The 20,191-nt window shown below is 45.7% G+C and overlaps 1 protein-coding gene across 6 annotated transcripts in view; it reads left to right on the forward strand.

Annotated features, from left to right (window-relative positions):
- FHIT (fragile histidine triad diadenosine triphosphatase) overlaps positions 1-19,904 on the forward strand; it is a 1,028,662-nt gene extending 1,008,758 nt beyond the window's left edge. For all 6 annotated transcript variants that reach the window (XM_083493597.1, XM_083493602.1, XM_083493599.1 and 3 more), the window contains 2 exons: positions 9,995-10,105; positions 19,604-19,904. In XM_083493597.1, coding sequence (XP_083349723.1) covers positions 9,995-10,096 — 102 coding nt within the window. In that variant the 3' untranslated portion in view covers positions 10,097-10,105; positions 19,604-19,904. The remainder of the gene's footprint in view (positions 1-9,994; positions 10,106-19,603) is intronic.
- Positions 19,905-20,191: the final 287 nt, after the last annotated feature.

Here is a 20,191-nt window from a genome sequence, read left to right on the forward strand (position 1 = left end):
AATAAAACATCAGACATTAAAAACTTTCCTAAACAGAGCTGCTTTCAGATGTCTTCTAAAAGTCAGATAGTTGTTTATTTCATTGACATCAGATGGGAGGGTGTTCCACCAGGTGGACGCCACTACTGAGAAGGCCCTCTGCCTGGTTCCCTGTAACTTCTCGCAGAGAGGAAACTGCCAGAAGGCCCTCGGCACTGGACCTCAGTGTCTGGGCTCAACAATGGGGGTGGAGACACTCCTTCAGGTATACTGGGACGAGACGCAGGACATTTGCATCACACTTTTCCCCCACCATGGAACTTACAGCAACACGCATGTGGTTCCCAGACAGTCTCCCATCCAGGCATTGATCAGACCCAGACCTGCTTAGCTTCAGGAAGGTGGCTGCATCACATGCCTTCAGACTGTGCCAAAGAAGCATGTTAATGGACTGTGCATGGGAAGTATAGCGTTCTGCCCACTGTATGCTGTGGGGATGCCCAGATATTGTGTGGTGCTGCGCATTTTCACTTACCAGAAATGTACGCTTTCTGCTTAATGTCTTCCCCACACTTCTGTAAGATGACATTGGGATTTGACCGTACCGTCCAAGTCTGTTATGAGCCCAACTCAGTTAAAGCATGCTTGGAGGGCATCCAGGTATTATACGTGTTCTCCTCTGGATCTATCCTCTGGTGCAGATAACACTGCTACAAATGTTTGGAAGCCCTTTGCCAAGCTAATCTTTCCTTTCCAAGAATATCATCTTAGCTGGAGCCAAAATGGAATTTGGTCAAGATCTGAGATATATACCATTCAAAGAACGGAGTCTGCATATTCAGTAGATTATATTAGATTAGGAGACTTTATTTCATATAGATCAGAAACATGATTGGCTGCATAATTTTGGAAGATGCAGAATTCTCCAGATGGCCCAGTGAGTAGATGAATGCTCATATAAGGCATTTTAGGTCCAGGCTCCAGCCAGGCAGCTGTGGGAAACATCTGGCTTCACTTCTTAGCTGGAGAGTTCTCTACCATGGAGCAGGCAACACTCAGAGGTTTTACAAACTGGAGTGGGCTTTAGAGTGGTCCACTTAGACATGGAGAACCTGCTCTTGTGTTTTATAACAATACCCCGACTGATGCTGTTATTGTACAAGACTTTTTGGGTGTCCCAGGCTTCACACAACTAGGGATGTGCAAAATTCCCTTCTTTTTGCTTCTGTGAAAAGTGGCCTTGCTTGTTTGAGATATTTAAATAATCTGCTGGGACAACTTGGCAGGGGGTAGGTGAGGTCTCTAGTCAGTGACTACCTAGCTCTGCTATAAACTTGTGGAACTTGCTGAGACAAGTCAGATGTTTGACTGCAGCTGCAGGAGCACTATCCGTGGTCCTGAAACCACTCTGCAAGGTGCTGATTTTTGCCTTCCCATGCCACACACGCCTGCCTGTCTGTAGAACCAGGAACTTCTGACCTCCCCTTCTTTTTCAGATATTCACCTCTCCTTGGCGGTGAACAACCCCTTGAACCACAACACTTCTCACATTGGCCTGCATCAGAGGATCATCCCAAGGTTCATAAACCATGGTTTGAGAAACCACGAACTAGCATCAGGACCAGAAATAGCATCCTCCTTTAGGGCTCTCTTCCTCACTTTGTGCAGCACAAATCCCATCTTGTATGAGTTCTCTGTTACTTCCAAACTAGAAAATTCTTGTTAATGTTGGCTTTGTGCCAAACCTGGAAAATAAGCCAGGCTCACCAGTAAGGATGCACTGAGGAACTCCAGCTTAATAAACTATGGTTAGTGAGGAGAGGAGGGAGAAGTTCCATAGTGCCAGAGGATGTATACTGCACAGAGGACGTATGATACAACCCACGGTTTCCCACTGCTCTTCAACATTTTTGCACTGATATATTTGTCAATGGTTTTGCATTTATTGATTTCAGTAATTTATAGACCACTCGATACCACAGTTCCTAAGCAGTGTTCGCATTGTTTCTGAGTTACGTTGGGAGCCAGCTTGTGTTTCAGTTTTAAAAAGTGGGATACATTTTCCCTCTAAACAATGAAAACTTGTCTCAGTGCAACTTTGCATCTCTGCAAGCCGCCCTGTTGTTAACATAGCTCTTATAGACAGGCAAACTTCAGGAGTGAAAATGCAACGGCTGAAACCAAGCCATCTGTCTTCTCATATATTGTTTGTTGACCAATAAACTGGGATTATTAGCATATCTCCATATTCTGCCCATCCACCCACCCTTTTTATTTGTGCTGTGTTTTTCCAGATCCCAATTTTGCTGCTAGCTATAGTGCTGTGCCCTTTTTACATTTTCCTACGCAGATTTCATTCTGCTTAGGCAGCGATGTTACATTAGAAAGCCATTTTCTACCGTAGCAAGGCGTATATGATCCAATAGCTGTAGGCAAATTAACCACATTATTGTTGTTCCACTGGCAGAAAACTCATTTTCATTTTGATATTAGCTCCAGGTATGTTATAAATCCATCTTGTAACATTATTAAAAGGGGATATTTTTTTTTTTTGTGGGGCGGGGGAAGTAAGGGTAAAAAGGCTCAGTGTGTAACATTGGCAACTTCTGCCTCCAGCACTTAGGGAGGGGCTTAAAATGAATGCAAATGTCATCATATAAATTCTATGCAACTGGAAAATGGTTGAGCAAGAGGAGCGACTGTCGCTTCGGCTGCTGTTTTATGTAACAGGGTTACAGCGGTGTGTGGAATGAATCGGCAAGCAAGTTATGGAAGACAACAGGCCTCACGCTTTTAAAACTGAGGTTCTGTCTTCAGCGAAGTGTGGGACTTAAAGGAGAAAGTCCAGAAAAGAGTAGATATACGTGCTGGGCTGCAAGGGACACCAAGCTAAATCCTACCAATTTTGTGTGTCAGGGTGTGGAAAGCTTGACACTACAGCAGATGCAGGTGAAAATGGCAGCCCTACACCTCCTTCCTTTCCTCCACCCCTGGCAATATCCAGGGATACGCCATGTATGATATATGATGACATGTTGGTGTGGGGGCAGGGGTTCTTTGGTCACAAGATGCATAGGGCATCTTGTCTATCAAAATTGTTTATCAAAAAATTGTCTATCAAAAACTTCACTCTTGTGGTTTATCACCACAACAGCTACTCACTTTGGGTTTTGGTAATGCAAGCAGTCTAATCTGTTAGCACCTAAATGATATCGAGCGTCAGAACAACTTGGCCACAATAAGGAAATTTTGACCATGGTATGACTGTTTTCCACCTTCCCATTTCAACTCTCTGGCACCCTATCCGCATAACCTAGCAATTCTACAATATAGACGTGCTTTTACTCTCACAAGATTGAATGTATTGCCCTCATCCAACAGATTCCACACAAAAAACGCTTATGTCCCTGTGGAGATGGCAGTACTGAATCGGTGGCGCATGCCCTTCTGGCTTGCACTCTTTATAAAGACTTGGGAATGAGATTACCACCCCTCTTTTATTGTCCATTCTGGGTCACCCAACCACTGCCACAGTGTCCTTTCCCTTGGCAGATCAAGATGAGTATGTGACAGCAAAGGTTGCAAGGTTTTTAGCTGGGGCAATCCGAATAAGATCCACTATTTGACTATTGATTCAAAACCCTAGAATGTATTTTATATAATTGACTTTTTATTTTTATTTTCTGTGTATCGTATTGCTGATTTATTGCTATGGCTGATGGCTGACTCAAATAAAGATTCATTCATTCATTCATTCATTCATTCACGTAAGCAGCTGCTCATTGGGTTGTGCTTGTGTTCAAGAACAGACCAGCAGCTAGTGGAGTTTTTTCTTTTCCTTTCCCAACACTTGCGAAGGGTGTGGCAGAGTATGGGCTGAAGGCACACAAGGCCATCACCTTGCTAACACTAAGCACCCTTTCGTCTACATTGGGAAAGGCTCAGTGGTTCAATCCCCCAGCATGCCCAGGTAGGGCAGGGGGAAATTCCCTACCTGAAATGCCAAATGGATTACTGTAATGGTTTGACAGGGTATAAGGCGGCTCCCTATGTTCCAACAAATATTGCTGGCTTCAAGCTATATCTGCAATTTCTGTCCCATCTTCAAGGGACGTCCCTCTTATAACACTTTGCAGTGATCTAAGTGTAATTTTGTGAGTTCATGAATAACTGTGGTTAGGCTATCTCTTTTCAGGAGAGATCACAGATGGTGCAACAGCCTAAACTGGGGCTAATCCTGCCATGCATTGGATTTGTTAGGCACACCCTGTTTCTTTGTTGTGTGTTGTCGATTCAAATCATATATTTCCCCCTTGTTTAAAGCTGTTTCCCTTATTTTGTTTTGTTTTGTTTTGGGGTTTGAGTCTTCTAGGTCCAGGAAGTCATGGCACACTCCAGGGTATGATTAATAGATCATATATCTTTCACAGGACAAGAATAGTTTCTGGCTTCAGATGCCATTGTGGATATGGCTATAGAAAAATCCACCCCCTTGGCTCATCCATCTGTAGATAGGAGGCTGAGCCAAAGACAAGAGTGGAGAACCAGTGGAGATCACGAAGGTGCAGCATGGTGTCAGAAGGGAATGAGAAAGGGCTGCATTTGCCCTTATGACCTGGAGGTTCAACATCCCTATATTAAATAGTTATTGCCTGCCTTTAGATTTTTAAGTTTATAGACAATATAACTTGATATAGGGACGCAGGTTCCTTTTCTTTTTAAATAACTTGATGCGAGCTTTCTCTGCCTGTCTCATTCAATGCACCATGCTCCTTCTGAAGGGAGATTTCAAAGAGATTATAGGTGGATTTACAACTTGGGGAAAAGGGAGGCTGAGTTCTATGGAATGGCAATTTGACATATGTTGGTTTGTTTTAACTTGGCGGAACAAAATAAGCAGTGGTGCATGCTAATGGTATTTTTTCAATTCCCTCATCCCAGTTCTACACCTCAGCTAATATCTGGGAATCTGGAAGGATGAAAATGGCCTTTTTTCTTTACAAAAAAAAGGACTGTGTTTTCAAAATGAAAATCTAAGCCCAATATAATTTCTCTTCTTCTTTTAGGCACACTGCTGTTAACCTTTAAATGCAATCAATCTTTGATGATGCTAAGACTGCTCTGTAGGGATGGTAATTGATTTTCAAACTTGGTCTTGCGGCCTACAGAAAGACTCTGCTATTCTGAGTTTCACTACGAAGCCGCCTACTGTAATTAAGACTGGGGTGTTTCCCATTTCTTCTGTGGGCACCTCATCACAGTTTTGGAGGAACTTGTGCTGTCAAGGTTCATAATAAGCAGATCTGTCTGGAAAGATGGATAAGCGATTTGCAGGAGATGTTCAGTTCATAGGACCACAGGGTTAAAGTGGGGGCTCAGCATGTCTGAGTAAGATTACAGATTGATCCTAATATTAAGGACCAATCCTTTCGTATAGTGATGGGGTATAGTTTGCCTAATGCACACTTTGTGGAATGGCACACCAATGCTGAAATGCATCCACACTTCTGGGAGTTCTGTGATGCAGTTCTGCAACCAAAAGATCTCTACAAAAACGTGTTTCTTAGGAGAAAGTGTGCATGAATATGCAGGGCCAGGTTCAGCATTCTCTGCTGCATGAGGTTAAAGCTGAAAATAATGTTTGTGCAGTATGAAATCCCATGCAACAGCTGTGCTAGTGGAGGATTGCTATACAACCAGTTGTTGCAGCAGGAAGGATGGGGGCTGTAGCAATCTGTTGCATAACTAGCCACAAGAACCATGCTCGCTCCCTGTGGCTTTCTCTTGTGTAAACTATTCGGCTAGCACAAGTCATTCCGCAAGTGCAACTTGTACACAGCTAAGGAACTTTAACGTAGTTCTGCACTGAATTCCTCCCACTTACATTTTTGAAAACGATGCATTAAAATTCATTGTGTTAGGAGAAATGGCTTGCAAAAGTGCACTTTTGGAAGGAAAATGCAGAATACACACACACACAGAGAGAGAGAGAGAGAGAGAGAGAGAGAGAGAGAGAGAGAGAGAGACCATAAACACGCCCCCATGTATAAAACGATCCCTATTTTGGGGGACTCCAAATTAAGAAAATGGGGGAAGATTGCCCAAAATTGTTGAGCATTTGGGGGGGGGATTGATGAAAATCTCTCACTCACCTGACCGACACTACCAATAGCACACGTCACCAAAGCCACCAATCGTCTGACCAATCACCGCCAGAAGCCGCCAATCGCCCGCCCAATTTTCCCAGCGGCAGCCAATTGACAGCAGCCCTTGCCTCACCCACAAATCACCTGTACAATCACCACTGACAATCTCCTGCTCGCTGTTGCAACCAATCGCCCGTCCCCCCTATGCATTATCTGTCTATACCCCAATTTCTAACATTTAATAATGATGATGATGATGATGATGATGATAATAATAATAATAATAATAATAATAATATACGTGGGAAAATATGGTATATATCTGGCATATATATGGCAACATTGTGAACAAAAATGTGTATAATGTGCAGTAGAATGCTGATGATTTTCCATGAGGACTTTAACAAATTGCAAATGGATGTGGAAATGTGGGCAACTGAGCTTAAGCCTGGAAAACTGAGAAATCAAAATGGATAGACTTGTCCATTTGTTTCATACTGCATTGTCTCAGATACAAGCTTTTTCAATGGAGTTACTCCACACATCCAGCTGCAGAGTGGTGTAGAGCAGTGTTTCCCAACCGGTGTTCCGCGGCACACTAGTGTGCCGTGAGATGTTGCCTTGTGTGCCGCAAGATGTTGCCTGGAGGGAGGCGGGCGAGGGCGTTTGCTTCCCGGAGGACTTGTGGGAAGCCGCCCCTTCCCTGGGCGACGCGCCGCCTCGCGACTCTGGAGTCAGTCCCGAGGGCTCTCGGAGGGACTCGCGAGCGACGGCGCGGCGGCTCCAGGGCGCGCTCAGCCGGGCCGCCGCGCGCCCCCGCTGCAGCTGCCCGGCGTGGAGCGCGACGCGGAGCCGGCCGGGCTTGGAGGCGCCCAGGTAGGGCCGGGCGGGGGCGGGGAGGTCTCGGTCTGCTGCGGGCGCAGGAGGGCGAGCGGGAGAGGGGGAGCCGTCGGGTCTCCTGGAAGGAAGCGAGGCGGCGGCTGAGGGGGATGCAGCCCCGTCCCCAGCAACAGGCGCTCCTCGAAGTGAGGCCACAAGTCGGGGCTCGGACAGGGCCTGGAAGCAGCGGCTCCGGCTCTTGGGAGCGGAGAAGGGGACTTCGAAAGCGGCCTGGAGGAGAAAAGCCCCGATGCAGCGAGAGCGGGGAGCGTGCTGCCTTGTCCAGGCCTCCTCGCTTTGTGCCGTCCGCTGCCGGGAGCAGGACACGGGGGCTCCTCGTTCGCATGCTTTCCCGGGTGATCGGTGAGGGTTAGGGTTAGGGTTAGGGTCCCTCAGTCCCTCGCTTTGCTGCCTCCCCCCCCACCCCCAAAGCTTGGAGGTTCCCCGGCAAGGGGGAGGGGAAAAAATTGAAAACTTTCACTTTCGTGCGTCCCTCCCGGCGTGACGCTGCGCGCTGACGTCACGGGGCTGTAATGGTGGTGTGCCGCGAGATTTTTTTCATCAAACAAGTGTGCCTTTGCCCAAAAAAGGTTGGGAAACACTGGTGTAGAGGATAGGAATGGTGTTCTCTGCTTCCAAGTGTTGGATGTCTTCCGCCAACCCACACAGTAGCTATAAGTTTGCATCTGGATGGAGTAAAAGTAGCCACTTGCAGCCATTCATGATGCATATAGATGCTCCCATATTAAATAAGAACAGAATCAGAAGCTCCTCATTGTGGCATGTCTGGGTTGGGGACTGGGCTGATCAAGACTGAAGTGGTCTTGGGGTGAAGCTAGTGAGCCCCGATAAGCGGACTCACCTCGCCCCAGGTAAGACCTGTGGCAACTCTTAGGTGCTTTCAGGTAAAGATAAAGGGACCCCTGACCATTAGGTCCAGTTGTGACTGACTCTGGGGTTGCGGCGCTCATCTCGCTTTACTGGCTGAGGGAGCTGGCGTACAGCTTCTGGGTCATGTGGCCAGCATGACTAAGCCGCTTCTGGCGAACCAGAGCAGCGCATGGAAACGCTGTTTACCTTCCCGCCAGAGTGGTACCTATTTATCTACTTGCACTTTGACATGCTTTTGAACTGCTAGGTTGGCAGGAGCAGGGACCGAGCAACGGGAGCTCACCCCGTCATGGGGATTCGAACTGCCAACCTTCTGATTGGCAAGTCCTAGGCTCTGTGGTTTAACCCACAGCGCATCAGTTAAATGTATATTTTCACCCAGGACTTCAGCTGGTTGTTATTGTTTGAACTCACCCTTCGTGTTTTCCATCTCCTGATTGCATGAGGCAGTTCCGGGTTTTAAATTGTGACTGTGAGCTGCTTTGGTAGCAATACGATCGGAAAAGCAGTATATAAATTGGATGGATAAATAAATAATACAAGGTCTCCTCCAACTGTTCAAGTCTGGAAATCAAAGCTGCATACAAAGTGCTGAGCAATCTGAAAGTACCAAGATTTTTTATTATTATTATTAACCTGCCTACTGTATTTCCTTGCTACACAGCACAAATATATAAACACACTCTTTCCAAGATGGGCCCTTTTTCGAGCAGATGCTTACTGAGGTCTGACTTCTTGAGTTTCCTGATTAATTACCCTCCTCTTTTAGCTTGAGCAGAATAAGCACCGACTTTTGATCTCTTATAAACAGTGAGGCTTCTTGAAGATTTCTTTTTGCAAAAAAGAAGGGAAAAAAGGGATTCATTTCCTCACCCGTTGTCTCCCAGTGTGACATTCTACCCCAGCTGACAATTGGGTCTCGTGTTATTTTATTAAAATCAAGAGTGCTACAGAATGGCATACTTTTTTTGTCTTCTTTCAGGCTGCAAGCCCTTGAGGAAAGCACAATGCGGTTGAATAACTGATTCAGATGAAGAGGGTCTCTCTCTCTCTCCCTCTCTCTCTCTCTCTCTCTCTCTCTCTCTCTCTCTCTGTGTGTGTGTGTGTGTGTGTGTGTGTATCTGCTTCTCATTCTTTATAGCAAGAACTGCACATTTCAGAAATGTACACTATTACTGCCGCCTCCCAAATCTAGGGTTGGATGTGGCTTTGATAGGCCTGTGTGTTCTGAGATGCTTCAACATACCTGGATATCACAGGGGAAGGAAAGGACTATAAAGCCAGCGCTGGGTTCAAAGGTTCCTCTGCAAAGGTGGCCCCCTCCTTACACTGGTGGGCCACAAGTCAACACTTCAAATTTTCCACAGTGCTGCAGAGTGACGCTATGTCAGGTTCTTCTGGGAATTATGGGCCTGAATTTCCCCTCCCATGTTTTGCACTAACACGGTATGTGTGTGCTTTGATAAGCTCTGCAGCAAATCAATGCTAACACAATTTTGACTGCGAGTGTGTAGCATATGTTCTTGAAATGGCTGGGAAAACCCTGCCATATTTTTTTTGGGGGGGGGGGTTAGAAATAATAAATTATTATTATAAATTATTATTGAAATGTGCTAACATGCAAGGGAACTGAAGGCAAGCTGGTACACACCACCAATTCTGGAAATTTTCTGTGTTAGGCTGGAACTCAGAAGGAGTAAGGAATGAGATCGAATTTATGGAACGATATTCATTCTCTCTTGTGCATGAGCCCCATTGCTTGTTTAGCCAAAATGGCAGGACCCGTGAGTGAGATATCTGATAGAGGAACCTCCCAAACTGCCCAATGAGGTGTGAGAGTTGGTCAGTAGCCAAAGAATAATTGCTGGTTGTTGCCGGGGAAGGAGTGCTTGAGAGGAATAGAAAACTGGAGGAAAGAAGGAATAGAACTGTTATGGAACTGCGTGGGCAATCTGCTCGTCCCTCTTCATAACATTTGCAGACCCTCGCGCATCTCGTCCATTTCTGCTACCATCCCTACCTGCAATGTCCTTGAAAAGGAGTCTCCAGGTTGCACCAATTAACCTTCTTCTTCATCTTGCCATCCCTCCCCTCCCCAGCTCCAGCGTCACGATAAAGAGGCGGAAGATTCCCCCAGCAAGTGGAGATCTGACGACGAAATGGCCGTGGAAGCAGCAAGCCTCGAGAAGTATTTTAAGTGAAAACGTGAGGTAATTATCCGGCCGAGGGCTGGTGTAAACCTTTTGTTTATTCAGCACCTTACATATCCTAGAATTCTAAGGTTATGGTCCCTAGAATTCTGTGTTACGGAAAAGGAGCAATGCAGCAGCGAGCTGCAGCTGGCTGGAAAGCAAAACAGGATGTGAATGTTTGGAACTGTACCGTGAGAACAAAGGGACAGTCTATTCACTGTGCTGAGCACCGGATGTTAGCTCAGAGTGTCATTTGACCTGTACAGGAAGTACAGGAGGTGGAGTTTTATCTCTCTGCTGTTGGTGTCTGAAGAGAGCAGACGCGTTTCTCTGTAATGCTGCAAGGACAGAAATAAAGGCATGTAAATACATTTCTGTCTATCTCTTTCCCCTCCCTGGGGGGAGCAGGGAGCAGGGAAGAGTGGTGTGTTCTTCTCACGCTTGAGGAGGATCGCCGATAGTGACCTAGCCTGTATCCTGCCGGGAATGCAGACAGGGAGGTCAACCAGGAGATCAAGCCGGGTGCCTGGAGAATGGCAAGTTTCTTCTGATAAGGCTTGAATCCAACATTCTGCAGGCGGGTCACATGAGATGCTGTAATGAGACAGCAGCTCACATGATTTCCAACCTCTTGCCTTGGCCTTTCCCCCAATCCCCCTCATATACAGTAAGGTATGGAAGATGGAAATAGATGTGTTATGCAGCCTGCCTGTTCCCCTTCAACTAGCCTGCTGCCCTCAGGGGTTGTGGAGGAGGCCTACTGATCAGCAGTGTTGAGTGCTAGCCTGGCTGGTTCTGTACATGAAACTGTCCTTTGCCTCAGGCAGCAAAATGTCTTGGGTCTGGCCCTGTGTGAGATACTGCACCTCTCCGTCCCCAGGCTTTCTGCCATGACAGAACACGCCAAGCCCTGCGCTGTGATAACATCACACCCTGTGACTTCAAGTTTTTGTCGTAGGGCTGTCACTCTGGCATCACCGCCACCATGCCAGCTTTCGTTTAATGGGTTTCCCATCTCTGAAATCTTCATTCTGATTCCCACTTTCAGAACAGACCCGCTGCAAAGCTCTGCGCTCTGCTCCGGAAAAGAATGACATTTTAAAAGGCAAGGCCGTTCGTCAGTAAGGCCTCTGAAAAGTGCATCGCTTTCATGTCCTTCCTTTGGACCCAAAGGGCAGACTATCCTATAGAAACGGATTGGCCCCCTGAGACCAGTCTGTGATGCAGCGAGATGGACAGAGACATGATGACAGCCAGGCTGTTCTTTCATTTCTCTGGCACTTTTCAAGACATTTCATATTTCTTCTTCAAGGAAGCCCCAAAAGAGGGGGTGATAAATGTTTCACCAGGGTGGTTTCGTTTTTGACAGTCCAATTTAGGAGGATCCTCTGGATAAATTTCACAAGCCATTTACCTGTTTTGCTGCAGAGACCAGAACATCGGCAGCATGTCCTGAGCCTTTTGGTACTCTTCAGTTTGTTGAACCCTCTTCATTAGACTCTTCTTTGAGCACTGTTGCTCCCTCTCTCATAATGTATGCACTATCCAGTGGAAGATGCCAGGGTTGTCCAAAGGTTATTGTCCCTTGAGGGCAGACTGCTGGGCCCCTCAAACTCCTGCTGCAACATGCATGCTTCCAGCATGATCTCAGTGCTCTGGTTCCGGGAGATCCCATCCCTCGTGGCTATTAAATATAGCCACTGGGGTACCCTTTATCAAGAGAGACGAGAGTCAAGGGGAGTACAACCTTGCACCTTCTGCTCCGTCTCTCGGCGGTTTCAAAAGTCAACAGCCATGGTGTCCTTCTGGGTCAGATCTGTGGGATGGGTACTGAAGACAGTCGTTCCTTTCCTGCCTCCAGAGTTGGTGCCAAAGAGTAGCACAGGGGGAGTGTTCTTTGACCCCCCTAGCAATTTTGCTATTGGCTTCCTCAGGTCACATTATTATTATTATTATTATTTCTCAGGTTGCAGTTAATTCCGATCCCCGCTCCCCTCTCTCAGCAGACAGCCAAGGAAGTAGACAAGGAAGCTCTTACTGAGTCTTTATTCAATAATCACAGTGAGAGGTCTCTGTATGCTGCCTACTAGGTTAATGGTGTTGCTCCAACTGAGCTCCTTCCACTCCCTTCCTAGCAAAAGCACGTCCCCTTACGGCGGCCGCCAGAGGCTAATTGTCTTTGAGTCCTTTGCTCTTCCACTTTCATTGCACGCCGGGTTCTGGGAGAAGGGGGTGGAGTCAGTGGTAACGTGTCAGCTGGCTGCTCTGTTTCTGTCTCCCCCTTCTCCTCTCCCAACACCTCCCAACTCTTCTGTTCACCTGTCTCTGAGCTGTGACCTTCCTCAAACCACTGCTGTAATTCAATACTGCCTTCCTCTTACCTGTAAAGTTCAGGAGGGGAGGTCGGTCTCCACCATTCCTCTTCAGTCTCATTCCCCTCAGTCCAGTCCCTGACATCATCATCATCATTTATACCCTGCCTTTTTCCTCCAATGAGCTCAAGGTAGTTATTCTCCTCCTCATTTAATCCCCACCACAGCACTGCGAGGTAGGTTGGGCTGAGAGACAGTGAGCGTTTCAGTCCATCTCTTTCAATAAACACCACTAGCAATGAGCTATAGTACATCACTATAAAATTCAGAATCAGCGTTGGCACAAATTGCACATGCAGGGCTTTACAGAGAGGGGAAAAATGGGAGAATTAAGTGCTTCTTTATTATATTCAAATGACTCCCCCCCTCTCCCGTTGCTCATATTAATGGGAAAGAAAGCAATCTACAGTTCCTCAAGACCTTCTTGACCTGGAAGGCTTTGTAAGTGCTGGCGCTTGAATGTGTTAATGGGAGGAAAGAGAAATTGCAGTTGAGAGAAGGTTTGGGGGATATATATATATATATAATTACAATGTGATTTCACATTTTGTGATCCCATTGTTCACAGCGAAAGCTTGTTAAATAAGTGGCACAATTGGCCGGCTAATCTGGCCCTGTTGAGCTGACCCTGTAAGGCCAATAATTGTATGGGAAGATAACTTGCTCTGAGTCAGCGTCAGAACTGCATGACAGGAACGTTGCAAATCATCAATGAAAGATGGATACCTAGCAGATTAAGTTGGAGAGTGGGGGGAGCTATTGCTTTGGGAGCAACAAATAAGTCTTTTTCCTGCTTTCTGACATTACTCAGCTGGTTGGCTACTGTGAGAACAGGATGCTGGAATAGATGGGCCATAATAATAATAATAATAATAATAATAATAATAATAATAATAATAATAATTTCTTATTTATACCCCGCCCATCTGGCTGGGCTACCCCAGCCACTCTGGGTGATGCGCAGCGTAAATTAATAATGCAGAGCTCCTAATTGAATAAAAGCTTTACTGAGTTAAAATAAACTTCTTCATAAACAACATGGTTCCAAACAGTTTGACTGAGATTGCATACTGACTCTGTTCACAAGTGAAACAGACAGACTCTCACATCTTACAGAGAGCACAAAGAGAAACTGGCTGCTAAGACACATGTCAGAGTGACTCAACAGTAAGCAGTTAGGCCTGAATAACTTTAGTAGGCCCAAATGACTGTCTTTGTCACATGACACTGAGTGGCTTCCAACAAAATTGGCATGATCCAGCAGGCAATGCCCGACACTCAACTTTATCTTTTAAAGAAAAATGTTGCATCAAGCTTGGAAGCTTTGCTATTGTACAGTACTTCACACAGGGCTAGGTGAGCTTGTCTATGCTTGCAGGAGACAAACGATTAAACAATTGTTAAGATATTAAAAGGGTATACCAAGGGAGTTTAAGTTTGGGTCCCTAGTGATGTCACAGATACTATCCAATAGGTAGCTGCGACACTGGCAGTGTATGCAACATTCAAACATGCTTGGGGAGGGGGGGGGGGGAGGACTGAGTTTTCATTTCCTCAGTGCTTGGTAATGGATCTTCAAATTTCCTGGCAGCAGAAATGTTACCTTGAGAAAAAAGAACTCTGTTTCAGCTGCCCATCTTTTGCTCACACTGCTACCCAGATCCCATTAGCTGCTGCTTTAGCAACTGGCGTTTAGGGGATCAGGCTGTAAGATACGTAGGACTTAAGGCATTTAAAACTTGGTTGCAAGCCAGCTGCTGCCACCTAGTTCCCATCCGGCCAAAATGTGCAGCTATTATATTTATGATGCATTAAGCCATAAGGCGGCATGTAATTGCCAGCGCTGGCACTTCTGTTGTGCAAACTGATGTGTAAGGTAAGCTCGCATGAGAGGGTCATTTAGAAGGCAGCAGTTAACAGGCCACGTTTACAGCTGCAGACCGCTTTTCAGATGTGTGCAGATTCCTTGGCATTGTGGGAATCGGGCGTCTCATTAGCAAGATAAACGTTTTGATGTTCTCATGTTCCTGCAGTTTTTTAATAAAAAAAAAACACACAGAAATTTCTCTGTGATCTGTCGGAGCACTTTATAGAGCCAAAAGGTTCGTTCCATTCGAGCAGCAGACACCCACTGACACAATGGAACTTCCTGTTCCCTGCAGCCGTCCAATCTGCTCCAGACGGTTGGGGGAATCATCCAAAGTATATTTGCAGGGGCAGGCATGTGAGGAGCGGAGATGCACTGAACTCCAATTGTGCCACATTAGACTCAAGCCTTTGAACGGATTGGTTCAATGTAGCCCATGTGAATAGTGTCAGGAGTTCAGCCTACACTCGAGTAGGACCCTGGCAGAGAAACATGCCCGACTGGCATGTTCTCTCCGTCCTGGTCTTTCATTTGGGAGCTTCATAAGCTTTCTTCAGCCCGAACATCACAGCGACCAATGCCAACCGACACCGGCACACTTAGGGATCCACAGAAGAAGAGTTTGGATTTGATATCCCGCTTTATCACTACCTGAAGAAGTCTCAAAGTGGCTAACATTCTCCTTTCCCTTCCTCCTCCACAACAAACACTCTGTGAGGTGAGTGGGGCTGAGAGACTTCAAAGAAGTGTGACTGGCCCAAGGTCACCCAGCAGCTGCATGTGGAGGAGCGGAGACGCGAACCCGGTTCCCCAGATTACGAGACTACCGCTCCTAACCACTACACCACACTGGCTCTCAGAGTTTGTGCATCTTGCGTGACAGACCTCAGCAACTCAGCATTTTGGCTAATCTATTTTATTTACATATAAACACACACGGAGCACTGCAACATGGCTCCCTCTCTCTCTAGCATCAGACAGCAAAGAGAAAAAGAACAAAGGACAATAGTCCCACTTCATGGAACACAGTGACACAAACATCCTGTCTCCGTCACTTCCCACTCTGTGGAGTCAAAACATATACCGTCATGTGAAAGACAATAATCCCATGACTGCAGTCATAGATCAGGAATTCTAACAAATAGGTGGTGTTCCCCTAACTTCTTAAATTCAACTTCCAGAGCTTTTCCAGGTGTGTCTACCTTGGGAAAGATGCTTGACTGTTACCTTTCACACATGCACGTGCTCCTGGGATGGTTGGCACCATATGTCCCTGATTTGAAGGATAACACCATAGAGGACCTTGGGAGCATCGTCATCGCGTGCCAGAGCCGCAAAGGGCCTCTCTCTTGCTAGATGCAATTGATCTGCGAGATCTGGCTGCGACTGCACTCAGGAACTGTTTGCATATAATCCTTGCACAAATACGCATTTTGGTAATCAGCTGTGGATTTTGACACACTCCAAGCCTTAAGTGCTATTCATTATATCACCCACTCAGCCAGCCATAAGAACCATTAATTATGAAGCAGCAACAGCGGCAGCTGACTCCTGCGTGGATCTCCTCCGTTGCGAGAGATGAGAAAGCAAATCTGCTCGCTCCAGAAGAAATGTGTTTTCTGAAGGTCACCTTAATAAACAAAACAGAACAAGAACCACATCTGTCAGTAGCACAGAACAGAGACAAAGCGTTTTCTTCCCGTAAGCAGTTTTAATGATGGACTTTTTAAAAATAATTTTTTTAAAAAAACAGTATGGAAAGCGGAGAGTGGAAAACAGCTCTGCATCACATTTCAGGACTAGGTTTCTTCTTTCAAATGAGTTTTCTCACAGTAGTAAGAAACAAGTAAATAAGGAGTAATATTTTCCCACCCCCTCCTTTTCAAGTGAATTCCAGGGAAATATATTGGCATAAGGTTTGTAAACAAACAGAACCTGGCGGTGATGAGTGCTATTTGAAATCTAAAAAACTCTACAAGGAACATGCTGAAAGTGAGGGGGTGGGTGGAAAGGAAGGTTGGGATGAGTGGGTGGGAAAATCCATATCTCAAGCAGAAAATATAAGCATGTAAGAGAGAAATGCAATTACTTTATCCAGATAATAATAATAATAAATTCTGTTATGTGTATGGGAACTCTGTTCCCCATAGGACTGGGAAGCATTAATATCTGTCACGCTTAGTGCTCTGCCATGGTGTCTCTGAGTAAAATCCCACCTTCCCACTTTCCCCTCCCAAATCCAGCTCAACAAACATGCAATAACATTAGCTACACAGGAGCACACAATTGTTCAATGGAGAGCTTCCAAACATGACAATCAAACTGTACCTTTCTTCTTATATCTCTGGCATTGCATCTATCTATCTATCTATCTATCTATCTATCTATCTATCTATCTATAGGTTTGATCTTCTTAGAGTCCCATGGACAGCAAAAAGATCAAACCTATCCATTCTGAAGGGAATCAGTCCTGAGTGCTCACTGGAAGGACAGATCATGAAGCTGAGGCTCCAATACTTTGGCCACCTCATGAGAAGAGAAGACACCCTGGAAAAGACCCTGATGTTGGGAAAGATGGAGGGCACAAGGAGAAGGGGACGACAGAGGATGAGATGGTTGGACAGTGTTCTCAAAGCTACCAGCATGACTTTGACCAAACTGCGGGAGGCAGTACAAGTGCCTGGCGTCCTCTGGTCCATGGGGTCACAAAGAGTCGGACATGACTAAATGACTAAACAACAACAAATAGATATAGATATACCAACTGGCCCAAATGTAAGCTGCACCCGCAAATAAGCCACAACTTTAAAATTCGGGGGGGGGGGGGAGAGACAATACCCGAATATAAGCTGCTCCCTTAAAATTGGGCTACAGGCTGAAAATCACTGTGGTCGGTAGAATTGTAACTCCCAGCCAATTTAAGCCTTTGATCTTGTAAGCCCGCCAAAGTTACCGTACAATCGCTAAAATCGCAAATCACTATTCAATTGCTACAATTCCGCAGGCACTCAAGCTCGCAGATCAGCAAGAAAACATTTTTTTGTTCCGTTTTACCATGTGTCTGTTTCAGCAGCGATATCGTAAAAGCCAGTTTTTGTAAGGTTGTGAATTTGAGCCGCACCTTAACTTTTCACAGTTGGAATTTGGGGGGGAAAGTGCAGCTTATATTCAGGCCAGTATGGTATAAGGTAAAGAACCCATGCTCCAGGAAGCCCAACACATCAAATCTGATCCTTCCACAACCACATTGCAGACAGACACATTGGCATAAAAGGTAGAAAAAGAAAATGAAAGGTAAAGGACCCCTGGACGGTTAAGTCCAGTCAAAGGCGACTATGGGGTGTGGTGCTCATCTCGCTTTTCAGGCCAAGGGAGCTGGCATTTGTCCACAGACAGCTTTCCGGGTCATGTGGCCAGCATGACTAAACCGCTTCTGGCACAATGGAACACCGTGATGAGTGCCAGAGGGCACAGAAATGCCATTTACCTTCCCAGTGCAGTGGTACCTATTTATCTACTTGCGCTTGTGTGCTTTTGAACTGCTACGTTGGCAGAAGCTGTGACAGAGCAACGGGAGCTCACCCCCGTCATGCAGATTCAAACCACCAACCTTCCCATTGGCAAGCCGAAGAGACTCAGTGGTTTAGATCACAGCACCACACGCTCCCTATTATATAGATATATATAGATAACAATCAAGGAGGGTGAAAAGCAAGGCTGGGGTGTGGCTGGAGAGTGTGTTGGAGTCCTGAGGGCCACTTTGAGAGGCTTGGAGGGCCGCATTTAGCCTACAGGCCTGACATTCCACACCCCTTTAGCATACATTCAGATCCCACAATGCTTTCTGTTGGAACCATTTGTTAGGCAAACTTTCGCATCACAAATCTATGATTTCCACTGTTTCCTATGGAAATATTTCTGGTGCTGGATTGGCCAGATCTCTCTCCATAGAAAGAAGAAACCAATCAGCAAAAGAGAGACAAAGGGGGGCGGGGACAGATTTGACTGCTCTATCCTGCTCTCTGTTTCATCCAATCTTGCCACTCTCTCTATGGTTTCTTCCTGAAAATGGCTGCAGCCGATCAGCAAAACATAAACAAACAAGGAAGTAAGGAAGCCAACTGTTGGGATATCTGAATCTGCAAAGCTTCTAGCAAGGTCTGGCCATAATTCTTTACATGCAGATAAGTGAATTTTCAGATAGTGAGTGGGCAGGCAGTGGGACCCGCTTGTATATTCGAAAGAGCTGATGGGGTTGCAGTAACCGAGTTACCTGTTTTCTGCAAGGATGAAACCGCAAGTGGTAATATCATAACTATTGCATGATGGAAAGCCAAGCTGCCTAACAATCCCAAAACCAAACCCTTGTGTTGCAATGAGAACCAATCACAGAAATATAGACACAACACGTAGGCTAATAACTGTTAAAGCATATATAATAGAATAATGATATCATTCAAAAGGTAGAAATAAATCTATTAGATACAATGTAACAGACCAGTGGCGCAGAACGTCAAGCCACGGGTTCAAGATAGACGTCAAAGGTCGGTTATTCAAAAGTTTCAGCAGAAGATGTCTCAAAAGTCTAAAAAGTAACGTTTTCTCAAGTTTCAACGGAATCAAAAGTTTCAAGAATCCCAGGCAGATTCTCAGTGGCTGCTGCCACTGCCAGCGCTGGCCACTCTGCCATGTAGTTATCCTGAGAAAGAAAGGGAAACTGTGGCTCTCTGAATGTTGTTGAACATCCATCAGTCCCAGCCAGCATGGCCAATGCTCAGTCCAACAGTATCTGGAGGGTCACAGGTTCCTTGAAGACTGCCTGAGCATCAAGAACCATCACCAACACAGTACAGGCATAATCTATGTGTAGCAGATACTGCTAGTCTGACTTCCTGATATGCATGATGTTATCCCTCACACCTGGCCACCCACCCTTCAAAGGGGCACTTGTGCACAATGGGACCCTTGAGTCTATGGGACACCTACACACATTCAGCTACTCACATGTAGGTAGGGATGCCAATGGACTACAACTTTGGGGGTGGACAAGAGGCATGTCTGAACTCCGCATTAACCTGCTATACTGTAAATGTCTGAATGTGGCTTTCATTTCTTCGCCCTGCCGATTTCATTTTCTCCTTCACAATCATGATTCTCTCTTGGATAAATGCTAATGAGAGCTAGCTGATTGCTTAATCTCATAGCTTTTGCCTTGCTCACGTAGGGCACAAAACGTTGCTGCATTTGACAAAACATCTTATTTTTATGTCTAATCAGGCAACAAAGCACCTTTGGCGAAGTCTGGCTGGGGCAGAAGACAATGGAGGAAACCAGAGGCCCTCCCTGCAAACCCCAATCTTTCCTGGACCTAAAGCTCAAGAGATGTCAATATATTCTGCAGAGATGCTGGATTCTTCCACAGGATGCTTTATTAACCTCACCTAAGGGTTGTTTCGGCAAAGATGCTTGATAGTTTGCATATCGCACAGAATGCATTGAAGTTGTTACTTTAATTTTCTATGAAAATAAAAATAATCTGTTCCTTGGCTGAAAACAATTAAAGCATTAATAAAATAAATAGTTTCTCTGTTGTTGCTTTTTTTAAAAGATATCTTTTTATTAGGTATTGTGAATTTGTGGCCCTCCAGATACTCCTAAGTCTCCAGCTCTGATCACCTATAAGCATTGGACAGGCTGGCTTGGATTGATAGGAGTTGAAATCCAACAGTACCTGGAAGTCCAAAAGCAAGCCATGCCTGCCCTAGCAGGAGGCTCTGCTGAGTTCTGATCCAGCAACAAAGGGAGCCCTTCCATTTGTAGAAGGGGCCCTCTGGACATTTGGAGACAATGCAGTTTTAGACTTAT

The sequence above is a fragment of the Podarcis liolepis genome (assembly GCF_965112155.1).
Source record: "Podarcis liolepis genome assembly, chromosome: 2".
Taxonomy (NCBI): domain Eukaryota; kingdom Metazoa; phylum Chordata; class Lepidosauria; order Squamata; family Lacertidae; genus Podarcis; species Podarcis liolepis.